Here is a 24,704-nt window from a genome sequence, read left to right as displayed (position 1 = left end):
TTTGCGCTTTTTCCAATAAATTGCATGGAGAACAAACCAAGAGTGTTGCCACTTGGTTTTCAGTGTTTGCCAAGAAGTGCCCTGTTCCCAAATTGGACAAGACATATCTGCCGAATAGAAGTCTTACCCATTAAGCAGAGGTGGCAGAGCTGCCCAGAAAGTCTCACGCAGATCCAGTCTTTCATTGGTGTAAATTCTGGGAGCCTTTTAAATTCAGATTATTTATGCAGATTTGCACCAAACTGGGCTCCCACCCAACGCTATTCAATGGGTGTCTGAAGATTCAGAGAGACGTCAGCTCAGTCTCTTTGCATTTTTATAGCACGTCTACCACAGAGGTGTGACAACAAAACACGTTTTACACCGCTTCGAAATCTGCTGCAATAGGGTCATTATAGGGAAAAAAAAAAACAACTCAGGAATGTGCTTGGTTGCTTTTTTCAGCATAATTTTAGAAATCTTACAACTACCAGTTTAGGATTTCAAAACAGATCAAAGGGAGATATTTTATTGTACATTTGAGCAGATTAAAAAAAAGAAGCCAACAAATAAGTAACACAAATCAACCACAAAGGACTGCAGTGTTTTGCGATTAAGCTGATGAAAGCCTACGAGTAGAGCAAAGAATGGAGCCATACAGAGGCAAGTTGGACAGATACGAGTTTTAGAAAAGCAGAATCCAAAGGGAAGGTCTTTCCTGTGGGAAGCAATTATTGCGATTCAGAACTGGAAGAACTCTCCCTCCCCCCCCCGTAATTCTCATGTGATAGGAAGCTATTTCTCAATCAAACGTGAGGAGCACAAAAGAAAACAGGCACAATCTCTAACGAAGAAAACCACAAGAAAGATTCGACAAGAAAAGAACGATTGAGCAGCCATAAATATTCATTACGAGGGGTTTAAGTATCTCATAAAGGTTCTGGTGTTCCACTGAAACAGACGATCCTGTCACTTTTTATGCAAGAGAAGAATAAGTCAGGGAAATGACACAGAGTCAGGGTTGGTTTCTCACCTCCAACCCCTCCGTCACCATTTCAAGATCGGATAAGTTAATTTAGCAAGTGCTTTATGGTAAACCTGTGGCCAGCCTCCCTGCACATCAGCACGGCAGGAACCAGCTGGGTGTCCTGTCAGAAATTCCGCAGTACGTCCCAAAGCTGCATAAATCAAACCAAACATGGGCTTGGGCACCAGGGCTTTAACATAACAAAAGGACAAGTTTATCTCCTGCCAGCTGAACTAGGAGGACCCGATCACCTTCCATGGGCAATTCCTTCCTTCTATGGCTCAGAGAACCTCTTCTGCCCAAGAAAACGGCTTCAACTGGAAGGGATAAGGGCTCCAGTAGATTTATAGGGAAATTGCTCTGCCCTCATAACAGCTGCAATATTCTTTTTTCCTTTTCTAATCTTTTTGCTTTCACAGGCAGTGCGATGCCATCCCATTCAGGAGCCCCGATTCCCATACATCCCGCCTTCATTTCCACTGTGCAATTCTGTGGGAGGAAGGCATCGACATGAAAAAGATCAAACCCAATCCTTTGCTTTGTTGCCAGCCTCAGCTTTACAGGCGCAAATCACGGCATGGAGATATGAGGTACGCAGGCAGCAGGAACCGAGCGAATCTGGAGGGCGTGTGATGTTGTGTACTCTCATTAAGACTTCAAAGGCGCTAAAGAAATTTGGCGCCCAAAGGGTGGGACTAATTTCACCTGACTTTAACCAGCCAGAAGTGGGGCGCCTGGTCTAGTTGTCTGGTTGTCTAGACTGCCTCTGGTAGTCAATAAGAAGCGAGGTGAGTCCCTCCAGAGGTGGATTCCTCCCACCTGCCTTAGCTGCCTATTTTCGGATGCGATGAGTCACCGTCTGGAGATGCCTATCTCTTTCCATTAGCCACAGAGGGAGTCTCAAAGAGGAAATTAGAATACATGGCCAGTTTGATGGCTGAAGTAGGGAGGAAGGTGCACCCAGGCCCGGTGTTTGATGAATTTTATGAGGAACATCCTTTGAAAATCCCAGCCTCAACTTCTAACATAGAGCAGATGTAGGCTAATGAGAGGTAAAAATACATTACTACATTGAATTCCCTCGGACAACGCTGGCTTTAGGATACAAGGGAACCAGGCTGCACTAAGCAAATAAATTCTTTAATGTCTCATGAATGACGTGGACAGGAGTCTACACAGCCCAAGAAACTGTGTGTATAAAAATATGTGTTATGACCCAATCTTACATCTATCGAGTGGTGTTAGCACAGGGAGGTTATTGCTATTGTCCTATCTAAATGCAATGAGTTTTCTATGGCTGCGGATAATTACAGAGACGGAGCACAGCTCTTTGAGACTATCGCATAAAACATATTTTAAGAACTAGTTCGGATTCATCTCCAGAGGCAACAAACGAATTAGCGAACTTCACATGTTCTTATAATGAATTCCATTTTCAGCAGCACATTCAGGGAGAAGAATGCTGACAAAGGGACAGATTGCAAGTTGTCAAAATGACTCAACAAACCCCTCATCAAAATATTTTCCTTTTTTGCTTCTTCAGTCCTTCCCCTCCTTTTTTTTCTTTTTTGAGTCAAAAAGGTGCCAATTTTGTTTGAGAATACTCTCCCATTTCCCACGTCCATACTCACAATAAATAATTGCCAATTCTTGAGGTCTTATGTACCAACAGGCAAAACACTCGTCATTCCTCAGAAAGGCCTGAAAGACATTAAGTGACCCTTCTGCATAGGTGCCTTCTCCCTGGGATTCGGGAGCAACAAGAGGGATTTGGCTAACACAGAAATTTTACCCAACACTGGATAATTTACGCCCCCAACCCCTTACCTCTCAGGAAGCCAGTGGCTCTGGTGAGGCGTTTTGGACCTGGGGCTGCTGCAGTAGGGTTGGTTCATAGATGTTTAATTGCCGTCTCTGGGACGTTCCAGGTGTCTCCCACGCCGCCGACGCGTATTATGGGGTGCAGAAAGGCAGCGCTGGCACACCAGCCTTCAGTCTGGCTTCTGGTCCGCGATGCAATTTCCCTATATAGAGTTCATAACAACTGCCTTTTGTACTCATCTTTGGGTTCAAATATGCATTTTGCTTCTGATAAATCTTTGTTTAGAACTTAAAGGATCTGGGAAGTTACAAGCTTTAGCTTGAAGTCTTTAATATTTGTTTCAGCTGATACTGCCAACTGTGCTGGCAACCCAGTATGAACTGTGAGCCTAAAATACTATAAACAAAGGTATAATCTGAAAGTCATGCTGTAAATACGTTGAATTATCCCATTTGTATAGGGCAAAACTATCAGTTTACACAACTAATTTATACCACCAGCCCCTCAAACTCACAATTACACGTTCAATTAATAGCCTCGTGAGTCTCGGTGCTGCAGTCACGTCCTATGGTTTCGGTGCGCATGTCTTCTTTTTAAGAACGTAACATTAGAAAGTTTAATGTTTTAAGGAGGTTTAGCATGTTTTCATGATTTGCACTGCCTGATCGTAACCCTTGGAAAATGTTTTGGGAGGGGGTTAATGAGGATGAGGGAACAGAGTTAGTGGGTGACTCCAGATACTGTCATGGTGTGTGTAGAACACGCAGACTTCTCCACGCGTTGCTCCCCTTCAGTTAGGAAAGGCTGAGGGCATTTAGTTGTTGGCACTATAATGTCTATTTTTCTCCCAAACAATTTGCTCTCAAAGAGCTGAAAGAGCCCTATTGTTTTGACTTTCCAAATGTCGGTGTGGAGAAGGCCCCGAGATGGTTGGCAGATAGGTTGACTGTCTCACCTCCTGGGGCTGGTGATTAGGAGAGAGGGAGAGATTCACCTTGCCAATGTGAGTCAAAGCCATCCCTGGTGTCCACTCTAATCTACTCATTAAGACTTCCTCTGTTGATGGAGAAAGACCAGCGCCTGCGGATGGTGAATCACCCCAGCTCCCCTGAGCACGGACCCAGGGGCTGTTTGTCTTGGAGGTGGCTCTCCATCGAGTGTCAAGGACGTGTCTGGCAGAGTCACCCAACTTTTAGCTGTCGCTTCTTGAATGAGGTGGATCTCACCAGGCTGAAATGTGCTACTGTTCCTTTTTTGTTCCCTGTAGAGACTACCAGAAGGTGAATCAAAAAGGTCTCTGACATCCAGCTTGGTAGAAGCTCCAATATAGTAAGGGCCAAAGATTTAACTGTGTCGAATGGACTTCAGGCTAAGAATCTGCAGCGTTACTCAAGGGAAAATGTCACTGACTGCACATAAACTGAGTAAGAAAACCGAAATATGCCTCAGTTCCTGGATGCAACCTGCTCTGTTTCGGTGGTGTTTCATGTGGTAAGAGAAGGTCAGTGTGAAATGCTGCATGGGGATGTTTTTCAGGGGCATTTTGAGTCCTTGCACATGAATCCAGACCCATAACTCAGTGAATTTGCTGGTGTTTCGGGCACAGAAATGATCCAACTATCACGACACAACTTCCACGGTGTTTTTCCATTGTTGACTTTCCTTTGTGTGTTTTTTTTTTTTGTTACTTTTCCGCACCCAAAACAAACCTGGTGAGAGAAAAAAGGAGAGATTGTGAAATTACCCCCACAAAGTGCAAGTCTGCAAAACATGCCATCATACACAAAAACCCATGAGACACAAAACCCCAAACGACACACAGCAAACAAATCACAAAGAGTTTCTTCAAAAATGTTTGCTAAACTATAATTAGCGTAAGTTAGGGGAGCACTTCAAACCGTAATATATTCTAAGCCAACTTGCACACAGAGCAGTTTTAGATTCCTTTTTATTTCCTCAGTAGTTAGTATTTGCCATGCTGTTTTGCATTTTGAGGAGCATTTATTGCTGCCAGGCAAACCAAACCCTTAAGCGCTTTAAATTAATGTCCTGATCCTATCAAGGCCAGCTTCCCAAATGTATATAAGGGGTAGCATCACTGTGGCACTTCAGCGGGATCTCTGTTCCTCTCCTGCAGAAGAGCTTCCCCTAAACTTTCATATTCCACCTTCAAATAAGCCACGATGAGCAGACAGGCGCCTACAGTGAGATCCGTCCTGGGACGAAGAGGCTTCAGTTCAGCTTCGGAGATTTGTGGTCGAAGCTACGCCGCCTCCGCCTGCCAACCCGGCCGATGCGGAGCTGGTGCCTACAGCAGCAGGAGCGTCTGCAACCTGGGTGGAAACAGGAGGATTTCCTACGTCAATGGGGTCTGCGGTACTGGATGTTTTGGGGAGTTCGGCTTTGGAGGCGTAGGCTACGGTAGCGTTGGAGGAAGGGTTGGCCTTTGCGGCCCCAGGGGATATAGTATTGTGAGGGGCTACCCCGATCGCAAGGCGGATGGCATCCAAGGTATCTGCATCGATGAGCGGCTTCTGAAGCCCCTCTGCGTTGGGGTCGACCCGCTGGAACATGAAATACGCTGCCAGGAGAAGGAACAGATCAAGACCCTCAACACCCAATTTGCCTGCTTCATCGACAAGGTGAGTGCAAACCTGCTCCGTACTCGCACTTCTCCCAGAAAAATGAAACACAACCAAACCCCCCCTCTGACCCCCCAGCCCAGCTGGTGCCATGAATCCCCAAACTGGGTCCACACAAGGGTCCAGGTCCCCACAGAGCCATGTTGGTGCAGACTGGGATCTTCGTTACTGCGGAAGGGCTCGTTTCAGCTGCACGCTGGTCCTAGTATTTGCTGGTGTTTGTATCATGGCCACGGTAGCACTGGACTTTCTTGCAAGTGTCTCCTCTCTGGACGGCTTCAGTTCAAGGCTGGATTTCTCATTGCAGCCTTGCTCTAGCTCAGCTGGAAGTTACAGCCCCGATGGGCTCATCTTCTGTACTGTATTAGACCCTTTCCCCCCACTTTGTCTTTAAATATAGCGATGGTTCCAATGACATTCCTGAAGGCAAATGAGGTTAATCTTGATTCAGGCACCTAAACGTTAGATGGGTAAGTCTGAGCTGTCACCTTAGGATCCCTTTGTAGAAAACACAAAGACAAACAGGTTCCACCCTCTGGGGACTCAGTCTCATCCAAAAATACATCAGCGGCACCTCCAGAGGAGCTTTATTTCTATTCGTTGGCGAGAAAGGCAGATTTAGACATGTGACTTTCAGATTTCTAAATAATTGAGACGTGACTTTTAAATAAGGGCAGATAGATTTACAATCACTGTGGCATATCGCCTCTCACTTCCCGAAAATACTATTCTTAGGTGAGAGCAGACAGTTAAACCAGGCGTCAACTCACCGCGTTCTTCTCTTTATTTGAAGAATTGCTATTTTTTGGCCTGCAGGTCCGATTCCTGGAGCAGCAGAACAAAGTGCTGGAGACCAAGTGGGGCCTCCTGCAGCAATACGTCCTGCCAAAGAAAGGGAAAAACCTTGAACTGTACTTCGAGAATTACATCTGCGACCTGCGGAAGCGCCTGGACTGCTTGCTATGCGAAAAGCAAAAACTGGGCAGCGAAGAATGTGCCACCAGCCAGCTGGTGGAGGAGTTCAAGTGCAAGTAAGGACCTTCAGGTCTCCTTTAGCCGTTGGCATATCACTCCTCCTCTGGTTCAGCTCAGGCAATGCCTCCCAGACATGTGGCACATCCCCTTTGGGGATGTCACATTCTTCTGTCTCACTTGCAAACTCTTTGCATTGTTAATGCTGTTGCTCATGAAGAAGCTTCTGATCTTGGGACGGTATAATGCCTGGTCTCCAGACACTGATCTGGCGGTGCCTGATGGCAGTCTCTGGGCAAGCGAAGGTTGTTATTTATACCTGACGGTTAATGTCTCTGTCTCTGATGGCATTGCTTGCCTCAGCCTTTTTTCTTCTCCTTTTCCAACAGATACGAAGAGGAAATCAACAGGCGTACAACTGTGGAGAATGAGTTTGTGGCACTCAAAAAGGTGAGCAGCTCAAAATAGATGAATCATTACACCCATAATAGGTTTATCTGGGGTAAAGCTTGGCAGAAATCATGCATTATTAGCAAATGCCTGGCAAAAGTGTTCCAATGAGCAGAAAGAGGGAGGCCTGTGAAGAGGCACAGGGTCAGAAAAAGAGGCAAATGCAAGTAGTAAGTAAAAATAATGTATCCTCAAAGCTTACATCATCAGCACTACAGCAATAGTTTTCTTACCCCAAGCACATTCTTCAAGTGTAATGGGAGGGTGTATTTGTGGAAGGGAGACGGAGTGGGAGAGGTCATGCTGGAATACCTGGTGTCTAAGACGCTGGTTATTTTCTGACCGTCTCTCCACATCCTTTATTCTTGGACATCAGAAAAGCAGAAATCATTTGAACAATATTAAAAAATTATGTTTAAATACTCATTAGTCAATTCTGAGTTTGTAGCTAGGTCCTAAGTAATAAATAAACTAATCCCTGTAAGTCACGTTGGCATGGTTTTATTTTCCTTTAGGAGACACCAGGGCATCTTGACTCACCCTCTCACACCTTTCTACTCTTGAAATCTTGTTGAAACACGTTTCTGTTTTATTGGGGCTGCCTCTGTCTTCTGTGAGTTTCTCCAACATTTTCGGTGAGATGGGGCTGGAACGTGTCTCCTCTCTTTCAGGATGCAGACTGTATCTTTTTGAACAAGGAAGAGCTGGAGGTGAAGGTGGATCTGTTAAGAAGGCAGTTGGAGCTGTTGAAATGTGTATTTGAGGAGGTGAGTTTCTCTGGTCCGCCCCAGGAGTTTGGTAGTGCTGTCTCATCTTTCAGCTGCTTGAGATGCCTCTTGGACATCCCTCATCCCAAGCCCTGAATACTTGAAAGCATGGAACCACAAAGTTGATAGAATATTAGCATGATTACGCTGGATATAGGGTGGTTCCCCCTTTCTTAATGCAGCTCCAGGTATGAATTGGCTGGGTCTTAACTCTAGCCCTGAGAAAAGAGATGCGTCTGTCTCGTTACTCCGGATTGCAGTTGTCTGATTAGAGCTAAAGAAACTACCAGCTTAACCCTGTCATTAACATCAGTAAAGCAGCTGAAGATGACAGGATACCAAGGGTTAAGTCACTCAAATTCCTTGCCCTTGATGTGGCCAGAATTGCTGCAGGTCAGCATGTAGGTCAGCAGCTGACATGTGGCAACTCATCCAGCAGGGAGGGTTTTCTGCTGAGCCAACCCGAGGGACATTTCTTGACTTGTTATACCCATCAGCTGAGCAGTGTGGCTCTTAGTTCCAGCCCTACAAAGTCTGAGAATTGCTAACAGCTGACTAAGCCATTCCCCAACCTGTAGGAACGAGCTCAGGTAGATCGCCAGCTATGCGACACGTCAGTCATCGTGAAAATGGACAACAACCGAGACCTGGACATGGAAAGCATCATCAAGAACGTTGAATGCTGGTACCAAGAAATAGCTCAGAAGAGCAAAGAAGAAGTTGATGCTTTCTACCAAACCAGGGTGAGTATGAAGCAACCTGGGTGTCTGCCTGGCAACTTAGCAGGTTGCAGGTCAAAAACGATGACCGTCTTCTTTCTTGGTTCCAGTTTCAGGAGCTTCAGGATAAGAGAGGCAAGTATTGCGATGATCTGCAGAGCAACAAGTGTGAGATCTCAGAGCTAACCCGGATGATACAGAAGCTGCAGTGTGAACTGGAAAACGTGAAGAAGCAGGTAAGAGAAGCCCAGAGGTGATGTTTCTGGAAAGGGGAATGTATTGAAGGACAGCTCAGATATGGGGGAAAATGACGCATTGGCCTTTAGTAGACTCAAACCTGCTCTAGGCTGTAGTTGGAAAGTGTATAGCTGAAAAGCGGATAGAGAGAAGGGAAGCCAGTGTTTTTTTCCTCTGGTTACGATTGGAAGAGTGGATTAATCCCAAACCAGAATGTCCAGGAATTAGGAAACAAAGCCTTAAAGACACCTCCACTGTTCTCCTCCCCTCGGACAGGTCTCCTGCCTGCAAACCTCCATTTGTGATGTTGAGCAGCGTGGGGATTGTGCCCTGAAAGATGCTCGGGAGAAGCATGTTGAGCTGCAGAATGCCCTCCAGAAGGCCAAGGACGAGCTGGCTTGCATGTTGCGGGATTACCAGGAGCTGCTGAATGTCAAGCTGGCCCTGGATATTGAGATTGCGACGTATAAGACTCTACTGGAGGGTGAAGAGAGCAGGTGGGTGACAGAGACCTTCTCCCTTTTCTCCTGTATATCAGCGGCCAGAATGATTCTAGCTCCCAACTGGATTCTTCTGCTCCAAGATCCTCCCAGGCTCACAGAAACTGGGGCTGGAGAGATGGCTGGAGGCCACACAGGCCACCCTTGTGCCAGCAAAAACAGTTCCTGGCCTAGGGACAGTCAGACGTGTTACAACAGGGGATTAAGTGGGCTGGATGTATGGCTGGAAGTTATGAGTAACGTCAGGTTTCTAGATGTGCCTGCAACTGGTTAACAGGATAACGTGCATTTCTCTTCTCTCCCCTTACAGGATATGTGTGGGGAACCCGGTGAGCGTGTGTAAGTAGCCTGAAGATTTACAGCCATGAGGGTTTCTCGTTTTAGGAAAGGCAGTTTACGGAGTATCTGCCTACCCCAGCTCCCTCTGCCTCCCTTTCCATTTCAACCGAGGCTGATGTTGACGCTTTAGTCACAGAAATCCCAAATACCTCCAAATTTCAAAAAACTCCCCCCAGCTTTTGGATGGAGGGGGGAAGGTCAAATTTGCGACCCTTCACTCTCGGAGGCAACAGTGAGGTGTCCTGGTGAACCCACCAGGCAACGCACCCCTGTGCGCTAAACCCGGGAAAGAATTTGCCACCAGCCAGATGAGCAACGTGGGAACCGGGAGGATCTGTGAGGGGATGTGCTGGGACACGGGGGAGGAGTTGGAAGGAGCAGGGGCTCAGATACATTGGACTAATCTAGAGGAAATCAGGTTTGGTCGGTTCTGTCGCTCATGAAACAGCTTGCCTTGTGAGTCTTCCAGTTTTCCTCTCTCAGTAATTGATCCTGTGGGCTGTCTTGCAGCTGTGGTCAGCAGCGGCTACAATATCCCCGACGACTGCGGGATGCTGGCAGCAAACGGGGCTGCGTGTGGCTACGGCTCCCTGGGGAGACGGTCCGGACGACACAGCTCCCAGAACGGAGGATTCAGCTCCCGGAGCGCTGGGATCCACCCCAAGAGAGTCATTAGCTCAGTGGCCAAGCAGTGTGTCCCAGAGGTGTACTGCCAAGCCGGAGGGGTCAACTGCAAAAATGGGGGATTCAGCTCCCGGAGCGGGGGGTACCCAGCCCGCACCGTCATCAGCACGGGAAACGGGGGCTTGAATGCTAGGATGGGGGCTTGCCAAGCTGGTGGGGTGGTCAGCTTTGGAAACCAAGGCTGCGTCATCAGGCAGCTGGGGGGCTCCCCCGTGGTCGTTGCCAACAGCCCTGAAGTGGTGGGGTGCAACAACGGCGTGGTGGGGAACTTCGGGGTTGTCAGAGACCCCTGCGTTGTCCCATAGGGCCATCGGCTGGGGAGGTGGCAACATCGGAGAGCAACGCTCAGACGTGCAGGTCCTACCACCGAGATGATGCAGGATAGTTTCTCTGCCCACTAGCAGCAACATTTGCCATGGAGCCTATTCCCACATTTATTAGCGTCCGATACATACCCCACCACGTTTATGTTTTCAGAGTCCCCAACCCCAAAGGCCATCAGCAAGCTTCTCCGGCAGGTGCTCACCACAGTGCGATTCCTCTGAGTTTATACCGTCTAGATTATCGCAGCTTTAAGGGTTTGCCTGTTGCGCTGCCTTCTCTCTCTGGCTTTTCCCTTAACGAGCAGATTCGTTAACAATGTTCTTCCCTACAAGACACCTCTTTTTCTCCCAGCTCCTCCAAAAGCATTTCACAAGAGAGAGATGATTTAACTTCCCCAAGAGGCACTGCAAAGAGCATGCTCCCCGCTTTTTTTTTTTAGTTTCTTTTTTTTTTTTTTTTTTTTGGTGTAAGAAGAAACCCTGAGCTGCAAATTTGAGCTTAAATTTTAAACAAGGCAATTTCAGCTTTCAAAGCACCTGCTAGTTACGCTGCAGCCATAGGCTTTTTGTGGAATTTGCTTACAGATGAATACGTAGTACTTTCATTTGCTTCTGCATGTTAGGGGTGGCTAGTTCAAAGCGTGCTGGTCTTTAGAAGAGCTCACCCCCCCATCCCCACCCCCAAAATGCTGAGGGAAGTTACTGGTGTGTAAATCTGAGTTTACATCTTGTACTCACACAAACAGAGTTTCTTTCATCGACTGCTCAGACTTCCCAGCTTTTCACTGCACCTTCAATAAACTGCATTGAAAGTACATGGTTCGTCTCTGAATTCTTCCATAGAAATTAAAAAAATGGGTGAAGAGGTGCCCTCTCAGAGTCTAGGGGGGGAAGAAAGGACCAAACAGATCTTCTGGATCTGGCAGTTTGGAACATGGTGGGACTCAGATGCCGGGAGACTCCAATGGTGTTTATTCTGTTTTATCTACCACTGACAAGATATTTTATATCCCAAGTAACAACCGATGTCAAAGATTGCCAGAAACCCCCAAAATAGTTCTGAGCACTGTAAGATGTCCTCTACGACAAGATTGCCCACCTGTAGCTTCGCTCACCACTGTGACCTCAGAACAACCTGTTTGTTTGATCCTTCCATCTCACAGAAGTTGAATGAAGACAGATGCCAACGATGACCTCCTGGGCTCAACGGGCTTGTGACCAGGGCTGTGCTCTGCCAGAGTCGCGCTGTGGACATAGATTGTATTTCAGACATTAATACCTTTGCTTCAGTGGCAGTAGGGATGACAAAGTGTGACGTTTACCCTCTACGACTTAAAAGGCAACAGGCTAAGTTATGAGAGCTCTTGGCCATAACGGAGTGGAATCATCTTTGTCTCAGTTTTGATGTCTCCCATGTAGAGCTCAACATGTGAGCTGGGGGCTTGGGGCTCATTGCATGGAAAGAAACCAACGTTTCCATGGGGCGATTTGTCTGACCAAACACAGGCACCCAGTTTAGCGTGAAATACATCAAGCTCTAGACTCTACTGACTCCACCAACTAGACCTCTCCTGGCTCTGCAGGCAGCCTGGGGCAGGGGTATTAGCGCAAATGGAGACATCACCATGCGAGACGCCGGCATGTACTCAGACGAATACACCCTGCCTGTCATCCCCTGGATTTGCAGACGCTATTGTCACAGTGAAGTTCTCCCTGTCTCCAGCGCATGAAGAATTACAGGTCACACGGCATCGCTAATCTCCCCGCTCTCATGGGGCAAAATTCTAATTGCAACCTAAAAAAAGTGAATATTAAAGGCTGACGCAAGGAAGAAGATAAGCACCTTTGGGGAAGGGCATGAGATGTTATTTCTATGCTAAGAGTAGAAACTGTCTCATCTAACTTTGACCATCTGTGTGTCAGACTCCGGTTGGGTGAGGCAGACAGTCCTCCACCCAAGCCCCTCTCTCAAACGAGGAAACCCAGTTCAGCAGTTTATCTACCTTTTAAGTGGCTCTAATCAGGGGAGATGAAGCCCACCTCGGCAGGTGATTTTGCATCTGAGCTTAGTGCATTCACCACTTGCAAATGGAATTTGGGCAGAAGGCAAGCCCAATGCATAGAGTCCCTGCTGGCACATTAGGCAGCTCCAGTTAATTGCCTGAGCGTCACCAGTTCCCTGCATGGTTTCAAGACGTCACTCTGGGCCAGAGCTGGGCGGCGTGCACAGGACGGCTGTCCAGGAACCACCATGGCTCCAAGTCTGGGTCTTCCCTGTGGCTACGAGGAGGCACGGCCGTCTCTTCGCAATCCATAGCCAGAACAACTCGGTTTGGCTTTGTTTCAGAGGCCGCTTTTCGGTGGGTTTTGCTGTTCCTCAAAAAGACGGTTGCTTGAGAGAGAGGAGGTGGAGAAAGCCACAGCTTTGGGACCTGGGGTTTGGACCTCACCAGCTGCTGCTGGTTGACTCGACCAGTTGGTCTTGCCCTTGCTTGCTCTCCCTCCATGGCCCGGCCAAACAGGAACTGGCTTTGCATGACATTCCCAGCCTCGAAGGGCTGAAAGCCCAGTAAGCCCCAGGTTTTCCAGAGCTTTCCCCTCCCGACCATTAAAGACGGGACACCAAGGTGCCCCCAGACAAGAGAAGACACAAGCCTGGGCTGTCAGCTGCAGTGCCTCCTTCTCTTGCTTCAGGGGTGAACTGCAGACAGGAGGCAAAAACACCTTCTTACCATTAGCAAGGGTGACTTCTCCCACCCCAACCGAGGAAGCAGTAGGCGACTGCCTAATTTCCGTGGGAGAATAATTATCTTCTAGTGGACTGAATAACAGAGAGAAGAAAGGAAGATGATACTACCTCTTCCAAAAAAAGGGCAGCTCCTTTCCTCCTCATGTTTGAGCCAACACCCGAATATTCTTAGCTATAATTTTAGCAAACCAAAGAGGAAAATGAAGGCTGCATTTATTGTTTCTCTATGGCTACAGCTGAATGGACTAACTCTTCAGATTTTGTCACAGTAGCAAAAGGAAAAGGTTCATCTCAAATGGTTTTCAAACTATTCATTAACGCTTGTATTACAAGCTCAGGAACATTTCCTGGTACGCAATTGCTATTTTTCCTTCCCACTTTTTTTTTTTTTTTTTAATCTTGAGGATTGTTTTGACTATTTTTTCACTCTTCCGTCTAATAGCAACTATCTTAAAGAACCAGCTGTTTTAAATTGGGGAACTGGATTTTCTGTCAGTTAAAAATAACCAGAGAAAACTTTCTGATAATTGAGAAATGTTTCCATTCAGTAATTTTTGTAAAGAATATGAATAATTTAAAAATACCATTCCAGTAATTCTATTGTAGGAAATGTTTCGGCTTTGATGTTTTGGTGACCAAGCCGAACCCTACCATGGTCAAGGAGGTGAAGAAGCAAAGCCATCTAGACTAAGTGCATGGTCCAGGCCTCCTCCGTCATCTGTGGGGACAGATGGGCAATTTGGGGGGCGCCCCCTCCAAAAACCAAGCATGTCTTGGGCGTGTTCCAAAAAGAGCAGTACGAAGACAGAGGTGACTCTACCCCTGTGTCGGGCGACCTCCTGCAAATATGTCACCGCCCTTTATAACCAGTGTTCTCCATTTCATCCTGTGCAGGGTGCAATGCTTCTGCCAGGGATCAATCTTCAAAGACAGTCGTATCGCACTGGACCCACCTGCCCTGAACTTAATTTATAGACTAGAAAGCGTGACTCACCTTTCCCTAAAGCATCTCTCTGCACTAAATACACCCAGACAAGAACATGGGAAGAGGAGGAAGAGGAGGGACTCTTGCAGGAACAGAAAGTCATCCCCAAGAAAGTCATCTCCAAGACAGTCATCGCCACAGCGCGTCCCTGAAGTACGAGGCAGAAGAGATGGCACGACCACAGCAATCAGCAGAAAGAACACACTTCGCAGTAAATATTTGAACTGGTAATTAACCCGAGTGGAATACATTAAACAAGGAAACATTCTCTGAGCCAGGATTGTCATTGAAGCTTTTTCACTTGCTCAGTGTTCTCTGCGCACGTGACAGTTACTATAATGTTTTTTCATGTCAAAAGCAGATACCAATTACCACCAGCCAAACAAACCCACACAGGTTCAAAAGACATTTATCTCATCCAGCCATGCCCGACATAAGGGATATTTTTAAAGTCTGCCCCTAGACGGGCTCTTGCCCTTCCTCCCCTGCCCCTTTCTTCTCTCCCTGCCTGGAATGAGCTGAAGATGCTAGACTTCTGCGGTCTAGTGTTGGACGATGGGTCTTTGAAGCCTTTTTAGCCCAGAAGCAACAGAAAAGGTGCAAGCAAACTCATCCAGCTTTGAATCAGTGGCAGGAGTGAGAAATCTGAACAGCTTTGCTGGAACAAGAACTGTCTCTGTGTCCAATGGAGACCTCGGTGGTGGACCACGCACAGGCTGTAACGAGGGTGGCAGAAGATGTGGAGCTACATACCGTAGTTTTGGCATTAAAGATCTGTGAGATTGCAGGGACCCAGGTGAGTGCAGGAGGTTTGGAGTTTATAGCGGCAGAGGAGCTTGCGGGATGAATCGTGGTGGTGGTGACCCCGGTGCCACTCATCCTGCAAAAGCAGCGAAAACAGTCAAAGCATCAGCAGAGACGAAAGCTCCCAGCAACGGCGCGGCTCTGGGGCTGACCCACCTGGGACTATGAAACACACAGATAAAGAAATCGCAGGAGCAAAGCTGCCTGCTTTGCTGACAAGGTGGGAGCAGGAACTTCGCTTTATTCTGTGGTGAATCCCCTACAGAGCCAAACTATGAAGTCCCCAGCCACATCAAAAAGATACGGTTTGGAACATCCCACTTAAAATAAAATAAAACCAACTTGTGTCATTTCAGCTTTTTATCCTAGATGTTAAAAAAAAAAAAAGATTAAATAACCCAGAATTTCCTGGAGGACAGAAGTTGCATTTTTGTGGCCTGACAAAGTGGATGTAGATTTGTTGCATTTTTTTACCATTACTCAGGGAATCGTTATCAGGGATCATTTGCCCTTTTTTTTTTTTCTCCCAAATTTTAAAGCTATACATCCAGCTCCCACAAAGGACAGTGGTTTTATTTCCCCTTTCTGACCCCTGGACCAACTGAGACGGTCTAGTTCTCCTCCTGATACGTTGCCTTCTATTCTTTAATGACCGCTCCATTTACTATAATTATTCCTCTGTTATTATTACGCCTAGCGCGCGGAGGTGGCAGCCAAGCGGGGTGTCCAGTGGCTGCGCAGATGGGAAATCCGAGATTGTCTTTTTGTCTTTTCAGCCCTGCATCTGCAGCCTGAGGAGGCGGATTGACACTTTGCACAGCAGGTGGGAACCGACGATAGCCAAGGAGCCTGCCACAACGCAGATTGTGGATAAATTCGGGCAAGAAATTAGCCAGTAATTAGTTCCTCCTGTGAACACTCATTCCTTGCAGCCAGACGGCTCCACAATCCACATTATATTCAAAAGCAAGTTGTTTCTTGTGATGTGGTCGATATTACTAACGGGAGGGAGGGGGAAGGTGTTAGTCAGAGATCTCATTTGAAAAGGGACGGAGCAGGGTAGGAGCAAGATATTCCGGGCTTGTGGTCCAGGCTCAGCGTGTGGGTGGAGGATTCTCCACCTCCCTGGGTACAAGCAATACAGGATCACGCTGGATCTTTTTCGCCTCTGCTCAATACAACTTCTTTCCTTTTAAGCTGATTTTAATGTAAACTCCAGTTTTCTTTGGTTGCTTCAACTCATTCAAAGTGAATGGTGGACCTTTCTGTTTGGTGGCCAAATCGAACATCTGAGTGAATTCTGACCCAGCTGTCCCAAAGCCTTTTGGGGGGGTTCAAGGTCTCTCTTCTATATCAACGAAACCTTTTCAGGACGCCTGCTCTCCCCAAAACTTCACTTTCCTCCTCCGCTTTTTATAGGCTTGTGTCATTGAGGAGGCTTGAGGGAACTCCTAACCACAGACAACACGACCCGCAAGTCTGCTCAGAAGAAACGAAGGGAGCCCAACCCCAAAGCAGCCGTGCAAACCAACTGGACGGCTGGGTCTCGGCTGCCCGGTGGCTGGTCCTGCGTTGGCTCCCGTGGAGCTGGACGGTGCACGCTGTGCCACCACAGAGCCGCGGGGCAGGGCGGGTTTGTTGAGGCAGGAGCTGGAATTGCTGAGATGTGTGTTTGAAGAGGTAGCAATTCCTCCCTTTCTGTTCGCAGGGAAATGCAGGTTATGTTTGGTTTGGTTTTTTTTTCCTGGAAACACCCTCATCCCTACCATAGCCCAGTTTAGCATAGACAGAGTTGGGTTTCAGAGCTGGGCCACCTCCTTATCCACCGTATTCACTAACAGGGCTTATGTACTAGTTGCATATGGGAACAAAAATCCCGCTGATATTCTTCAGGGTTCAGGTGTTACCTACACGGTGAATCCTCTGTCTACACCCAACAGTCATTGGCCACGGTCCAGTTCAGCAGGTGGATCTGTCCTTTTTCAGGATTAAAGGAGGTTTGGTGTATTCCTCAGCGATGAATCACTCCAGCTCAGATTGCAGCTGCAGGATGAAGACTCACATTATACAATTAGTTCTGCATTTCCCCAAAAGTGATGCAAATGAGGGGGAATCGCTCCAGACTGCAGCTTTTTTGCAACCTTTAGGCACAAGCTTTGCAACGCCTCTGTCATGGTGAAAATGGACAAGCGATTGGAGATCACGGAATCATAGAACGGTTCGAGTTAGAAGGGACCTTAAAGACCATCCCGTTCCACCCCCTGCCCTGGGCAGGGACACCTCCCACCAGACGAGGTTGCTCCAAGCCCCGTCCAACCTGGCCTTGAACCCTCCAGGGATGGGGCAGCCACAGCTTCTCTGGGCAACCTGGGCCAGGGGCTCACCCCCCTCACAGCAATTAATTTCTTCCTCAGATCTCACCGAAATCTCCCTCTTCCAGTGTAAAACCCTTCCCCCTCATCCCATGGCTCCCCTCCCTGCTCCAGAGTCCCTCCCCAGCTTTCCTGGAGCCCCTTTAGGGACTGGAAGGGGCTCCAAGGTCTCCGCGGAGCCTTCTCTTCTCCAGGCTGAACCCCCCCAGCTCTCTCAGCCTGATGGGCACCATCAGAAAACTCCAGCGCTGAGCAGAGCTCAGAGCAGAGCAGACACCAAGGCTTTGTACCGTAAATGAAGGACCCATCAGCTCCTGTATTCCATTGACAAGAGCAATTGCCAGTTCTGGAGGAGCCCAGATGTAGACCTAGGACAGTGTCTGAAACAGGACCTCTGCCAGCTTTCTTGAAATGGGCTGTTTTTGTACAACAGAAATTAAATTAATGTCGTTATGCGAAGAAGGCAGACAGGATGGGTAAAGCATAAAAACCTTTAACACTTTAAGGTGTTCTTTCAGTTCTGGGGTGAAGGAGAGAGGATTCAGTGTCACTGAGAAATAGGGTCTGAACACTCCGCACCCCGAGACCTCTGGCATTGGAGGTGACACCAGGAGCTTGCTCTGCAGCGCTCCGCTTGTGACCGATGAAGGTTTTGGGTGGGAAGGAGGTGCTAAACCTCTGCAGAGCAACAGGCAATTATGCCAAACCCAGCAGCAATCTCAAAAGCAACTGGTTCTCTTTATCATATGCTCTTGGAGTAACTTGAAAGAAGCCACTCAAAAGGGGAATGACATTTTGGGGACAGTGCGCCTCGGGTGTTTGTCAGTCTTATTTGAAATGAGGACAACGAGGCCACAGTTGTCATGCTGAGTAATTAAAGGGAAAGTAAAGCCACCCATCTGTCCTTTGACAGGTAACCTGTCTGCAGACGGGTATTTGCGATGCTGAGCAGCGTGATGACGGCATTCGCAAAAACGCCCGGGAGAAAAAACACGAAATGCTCTCCACGTTAAGCCAAGGAGAGCTGGAAGGCCAGGTGTGCAATTATTAGGGTGTCTTGAAGACCAAGCTGGCTTTTGGTCCTTGAGATTTCCACATGCAAGCCATTTCTGGATGGAGAACGAGAGGCAGGCGCTGAACACTCCCTGCTATCACACGCAGCGCCCGGCAGGCGGATTACCCCATAGGATATTCAAGGAGAAAAAGCAACCACATAATAACAAGAACAAAGAGAATAACAAGGCAAAACACGGATGTGTGGATGTTGCTTCGAGAAATGACACCGGAGTTCCCCAAATGAATCTCCTCGGCGTGCGCATCCCCCCTGAGCGGAGGAGGAGATGGGTGCCTGATTCACTGGGGATCCCCAGCGCGCAGAGTTAAGAGCAGCTGTTAAATGAAATCGTGGATTTCCAAGATCCCACTCAATGCAGTTTCTTCTGAAAGCTGCAGATTTGCCTACTAACGTATTTCCTTTTATCCTCCAACAGAGAGTGGCCAGGGAGTCTGGCTGGCACAGCTGTGAAAAGTGTATGATTCACAGGAAAATGTTCTCTTTTCCATTTCTCTCTGCTGGTTCTGGCTTTCTTTCCCGGTCACTGAGCGTTGGGTTTTCTCGCAGCGCAGGTTCCCACGCCCGCTGCAATGGACGGTGACAGTGGCCCAGTTGGGGCTTCAAACTCAGGATGGACGCATCTCCGGCCATGGAAGAAAGAGTCTCCTAAAACAGGAGATTTAGGTCAAGAAGTGAAATTGGTGAAATCAAAGCGTGACTTTGCATCTCTGAAAGCACGGCGATCTCGTAGGCTGGAGGACACAGCTGCGGCAGAGCAGCGTTTGGCTGCAGGAGGAGGGATTACCAGTCCGGAGGCAGAATCGCTACCGTTGCTTGCCTTTAGCTCCCTGAACATGTGGTTCCTTCGCAATTCCGAGAGCTGATCTCTGGAAATGGAGGTTACAACCCCCGTAGGCTTGCTGAGCTGGGGAAATACCGACTGCGGTGCCCAACGTTTCAGCTGGCTGCTCTCCAGGGCACAGAGCACCGGGGTTTCAGGGAGCTTCCGAGGAGGCATTCCTGAGTATTAGGGCTGCGATGAATAGAAGTCCTCTAGGACAAATACCGCTCTTTATCTCTGGTTAACCCCATGGAGACAACCATAATACAGAGCTTACGCACCAAGCTGCCACCTCTGAAGTGACACATCACTGGTTTCTTCGTGTTGGTGGCAAAGTGAGTCACAAAAGTGACTCCAACCATTCATTATGATAATAGCTACGTCCTCTAGAAGCTATACCTTCTGTAATCTCCTTAATCTGAGTGTCCATCTGGAAAGCTTAATGAATAGGTGCTGGTAAACACAGCATTGTTATTTCTCCTGGTTCAGATTTGTCCTTTTATTTTGCTGGGTAGCGATATTTTATTTAGCTGCGTGGAAATACCACCTCTGCTCTTGGATCATGCCCCCATAGCCCCGTGAAGCGTGACTCCTTGCCTCCAGGTTCTCCTGCGCTGGTGGCTTTAGAAAACAATCTTTTGCTGGATGACACCGAGCTTTCTCATTGACTATTCATGGAGCCCAGGCCTCTGGCTTCAACTTGGTGACTAGTTTTTAGGTAGCTGAATTCAGCTAAGAGGACTCCCACGCTAAAAGTGTTACCTTCTCACCTGCTAAGTCATTTTTACAAGGCCAGTGGTAGGGTTTGCCCTCTGCTGAACACCTCTCCTTGCCCCTCACCCTCCGATGATTTTTATTCAACACGGCACACAGAGATCGCACTGCTGATAAAAGCTCCGTGTTCTCTGCTCTGCTGCCAACAAACTGCACGCAATGTTTGCGCATCGTCTCTAATTCACCTTTTTATTTTAAAGAACCCTTTTTATAAGTTTGCAAAATTAACTCTATTACGTTAACCACACACTGAACAGCTATTTTCCACGGCCATTGTTATATATACTCATGTGCACACACAGACGTGGATGTACAGACCTATCGATGGGAACTAGTTGAAATTCAGTGGCTGGATTTCCCTCCTCCCACACACTCCCCCTTCGCTCGGCTGCTGGAGGGCATCTCTGGAGTCCCTGGTTGGCTCCGTGCATGAAGGAACACGCTTCCTGGTGAAAAAAGAGAAGCGACAACTGTCCCGTGACACAGTCCAGCAGAATTTCCAACCCCAAAACCTGATGTGGGTTCTCATGGCTGGTTTTTACAAGGATTGCCCACCTTTCCCCAGAAAAACACGTTCGTGCCTGTGGCTGGTGGTTGCCCTCCCTCAGCAGTGGCAATCCCCAACGCTGTTGTGCTTTCATCATGACACTGCCATACCGATTCCACCCCATTACTCAGAGCCTTAATAATCCATCAGGCCCCAAATGTTTGCACAAAGTTGGTCAGATGATGCAAAAGTGCTTTGCAAATCCCTACGCAAAAAGGGAACCTTACGAAGGAAGGAGGTGGACACCCGCGGTGTTTGGTACAAAACCTATTTGTCTCTTGCAAAAGCAGACGGTAAATAAGAACCATGAAGGAGAGTTTCTTGGCTTAGGTCACCTGGTAACGTCATCGGAACAGAGATTTTAAAAACCCAAAGAGGCTTGTGCTGCTGCTGGCACCCTGCCTGCTGCAGCTGAACATCCACAAGTCACAGAGGCTCCCTCTGAAAGACGCGTGCCGCTCTGCATCCAACGCCCAGATTTTCCACCACACGAATAAAGAACCGCCCAGAACATGACAAAGTTGCCCTGAATGAAGCACCTGGATCCGCTGTCAGGGCACCAAGCGTGAGCAGTGCATCCCAGTGGACACAAGCAGGGCGGACATCCAGCTCTGGCGAGTAGGTAGCTCTCCATGCTCCTCGCATGAGACATTGCCTTTGTGGGCGATTCTCTCTTCTGCGGAGCTTACTGCCATGATACCCCAACATCTTCTCACCAGTACTGGTGTCATGACCAACACTGGCCACCACATTTTACTGTTGTCCAGCAGAAAGACTGCAGAAGGAGGGTAAAGGTTTTGGCAAGGTCTTATCTGGCAGCACTGCAGATGGTGCATACGGGCAGTGACCACCAGTTCTCCAGGAATGGCCTGGAAGGAATCTCGGGAAATATCTTGTCCATCTTTTTGCCCCAGAGCAGCACAAATGGCCAGGGACAAGCCAGGCTGAGGGTGAACAGCTACTGTGGAGCAAGGTGCCCAGTGGTGGTGGAAGGAGCCCAGACCATCACCTCTACGCTGGTCCCCACAAATCCACCATCTGCTTTGATGTGGCAGCAGAATCAAGCTGCAGTTACGAGACAGGGAACAGCCACCTTTGGAGGGCTGGACCCGCGAAACCAGAGGGAGATGTCCCAGGGGCCTCATTAGCCATTTTAATGGAGACTTCACGGTCCCTTTCGCAAGAAGCCACAAAAACTGCCCAGCCTGTGGGGAGGGAAGGAGAGCACCAGCGCGGCCAAGCCCTGCTGACCCCGTTTTCTCAGGAGAGGGTCTTCAAAAGCGGTTTTCTCACTGGGAGAAAGCAGACTTGGATGGCTGGGTTGCTACAGCCAGAACTGTAACAGGAGGCTGAAAACCCCCCAGGTTTTCTATCTGCACGGATGGCTCAACAGGTCCCAATTTAGTAAGGTGTTTAAGCAGAATTAATTTATCCTAATGCATCTGGGTACATGTAAATCTCAAAGGCATAAGTCTCATGGAAGCCACCACAGTTCAAGGTATATTTAAAGCCAAGGACTTCAGGGGTTTCCCCGGTAAATCCGGGTGTAAACTGCTGCTTTAAAGCTTTGCTGAATCCCATCAGCCTGAAAACAGCGGTTTCATCTCTTCCTTGTAAAGAGGAAGGTCCTTTTCTACAGCCCTTCAAACACTATCTGAGCTGCAATCAGCCAGGATACAGCATGGAGACATGAAGAAGGTCTCTACAAAGGTGGCATTCGCGTCTGACTTGAGCCCGTGCTCAATAAAAGCAATCGCAATCCTTCTCTTCAGAAGAGCGAATCACATCAGAGTGCTTCCTCCTTTGAAGTTGCTGTAGCCAGTGCTCAGGGCTTCCACCATGTGACTGTGAACCGGCTTTGTGAAAGCTCAGCAGATGGAAACCACAAGCACTGCCCTGAACCGTCTCCCTCTGATGTGCAAGGCTGGGCACCTGGAAGAAGCCACTTCTTAGGGCTGCGAGGAGGAGCCAGAGGTTGAAACGCAGGTTTGTTGCTTTCGCTCCACAGGGAAACAGCCTGGCAGCACGTTGGATGTAGGAAGGGATCTCAGGGCTCGCAGCCAGTGGAGGAGCATGGATGGTTGTCCCACCGGTGGCATTTTCCCTGCGTTCCAACAAGACCAGGGGCCTGGAGGGTCTACAACTCTCCAATGGTGTGTGCATCATCACCCACGCGGCACAAGACACTCTACAGTGGGCGGACAAGCAGAGATACGGAAGATAGCAGAGACCTGATCCCAACCAGATCCAGATTTCTCACGGCTGGAAAAACCAGCAAGTCGCTACCCTCGAGGATGAAGGGTCGCGTCTTTCTTGCCATGGAAAGGAGCTGGAGTCTCTCTCTCTGCTCCTGTTGGATCTCAGGCGGAAAGTGGCTGCTCCTTGCCCATGGTTATGCCCACCTAAAAGAGCTCATGAAAGACGTTGTACGGACCTACCTAAAGGCTAAGCGATGGTTTAGCCCATCCACCAATGTCCTGTTCCCAGGCAGTGCTCCAGGCTTGGCTGCAGAACGCACACCCAACTGTCCTCCTCAATGCTTGCACCAACACTACAGCACAAAATAAAATACATTTCCAAAATATTTCCCCCTTTCACTTACTGGCAGGAGGTCCCAGTGCTTGGATTACCGCAGGCAGAGTGACGTGAAGGGCGCAGCGCCCAAAAGCTCATCTGCTTTCTCCAACTATCTCCATCTCACAAATGAAATTACATCTCATTGCAAGACGTGCATCCTAATGTGCTCTGACCAACGCAGCCACAACGGAACTACTTCACCACTCCAATCGCACGCAGCATTTCATGGTCCATTTCAACCCATTAGGAGACCTGTAGAGAAAAAGGAAGATTTTTACCTGGAGAGACTCCACAAATATTCTAAATCATCCTAATTCCTTTGCATTATTTTTAATTCAAGACAACCTATTTCAAGTTTACAACAGCATTGACTGGGAATCCTCCCAGAACCAGTTAATTTTGCCCCAGCAAAGATGCAGAGACTTCTTAGGGCAAGCTACGCAATCACTTGTGATTCTGTGATTAGACCCCTTTGTTAAGGCAAAAAAGGAACTTTATTTGTTTCCAAGCAAATTCAAAAATCTTTTAAAGAATTTTAATTAAGATGGTGTGGTACCTTCTCATTAACAGATATTACTAGAATAATTTAGTGTCAAACAGGTGTGTCACAGGAATAGGAGGAAAAAAGTTCACTCCGGCTAACATTTCTCAACCTGTTTGTAACACTGCGCTTCCCGTCTTTGTTGCATCTCCAGCTATCGTTTGCGTGAACCCTCCGTGTGCGCCAGTCACATCACACCCAGATACTAAACACGATTATCACCTTCCCCAGGCACAGAATTCGCCAATAAATCGCCATCTGCGGTGAAGTTTCCCACAAATGCCTTCTCTTCGATCCCGTACGTTCTAAGGGGCACCGCTGGACCAGCGCCTCGACTCCACATGTGCGAACCCCAGGACCGAATCTGTCCTCAGCGCCATCGCACCCCGTTGATGCTCCATCCACAAGGAACCCACCATCCCCATCCTGCCCCTTCTCCGCACGCGAACCGGCAAACACGGCGGCAACTGAATTGCCCCCGAGAGCCGGAGCCATACCCATGAGAGGAAGAAACGAGAACGCTCCCAACAACGCCAGCGCCGCACTTCCATGGCTACACCTTCCTTCCTCCTCCCCTATCGGCACCGGTCATTGCTCAAGAGCCAGCCCCGGGGCTGGCGAGAGACCCTGGAAGAGGCGGCATCGCCACGACATTCTGCAGGAGGTCCTGAAACATAATTAAACGCTGTGGTGAAACCCAACCGTAAACAAGCCATGAATAAAAACCCCTTGAATTATTTTGCTGAACTATAATTACACAATAAGGAAGCAGATTAATTAAGTAAAATATAAGTCCTGAAACTGAAGCTTGCAAGCAAAGCAGTTTATTTTAATTTCCACATTATTTCGTATGAGATAGAAGTGTTTGCTGTGGGTTTAAAATGTTGGAAGCCATTCCTTGCTGCCAGGCAGACCAAACCCAGTGGATAAATTAAATTTTTGCATCTCAGGCACCTCCTGGAATGTATATAAGGAGAAGGGCTCTGCCTCAGAGAAGCT

The 24,704-nt window shown here is 48.2% G+C and overlaps 1 protein-coding gene across 1 annotated transcript; it reads left to right on the top strand.

The window, feature by feature from the left end:
• The first annotated feature begins 5,011 nt into the window (after positions 1-5,011).
• On the top strand, positions 5,012-11,218 carry LOC141733959 (keratin, type II cytoskeletal 4-like). Its single transcript, XM_074565063.1, has 9 exons — positions 5,012-5,470; positions 6,287-6,501; positions 6,832-6,892; positions 7,564-7,659; positions 8,238-8,402; positions 8,489-8,614; positions 8,892-9,112; positions 9,426-9,454; positions 9,965-11,218. The coding sequence occupies exons 1-9, from the start codon at positions 5,012-5,014 to the stop codon at positions 10,441-10,443; spliced, it is 1,851 nt and encodes a 616-aa protein (XP_074421164.1). The 3' UTR covers positions 10,444-11,218.
• The last annotated feature ends 13,486 nt before the right edge of the window (positions 11,219-24,704 follow it).

This window comes from Larus michahellis, chromosome 22, assembly GCF_964199755.1.
Source record: "Larus michahellis chromosome 22, bLarMic1.1, whole genome shotgun sequence".
Lineage (NCBI taxonomy): Eukaryota > Metazoa > Chordata > Aves > Charadriiformes > Laridae > Larus > Larus michahellis.
The sequence above is the reverse complement of the archived record's forward strand: the minus strand, read 5'-3'. Positions and strand labels throughout refer to the sequence as shown.

What these genes read in the sequence shown, in the direction of transcription:
- LOC141733959 (XM_074565063.1), top strand. Translation starts at nt 5,012, where the DNA reads ATGAGCAGACAGGCGCCTACAGTGAGATCCGTCCTGGGACGAAGAGGC. An exon ending in AGTTTGTGGCACTCAAAAAG is followed by an intron (nt 6,893 to 7,563) that starts GTGAGCAGCTCA and finishes CCTCTCTTTCAG; the next exon opens with GATGCAGACTGTATCTTTTT. An exon ending in TGAAATGTGTATTTGAGGAG is followed by an intron (nt 7,660 to 8,237) that starts GTGAGTTTCTCT and finishes CCCAACCTGTAG; the next exon opens with GAACGAGCTCAGGTAGATCG.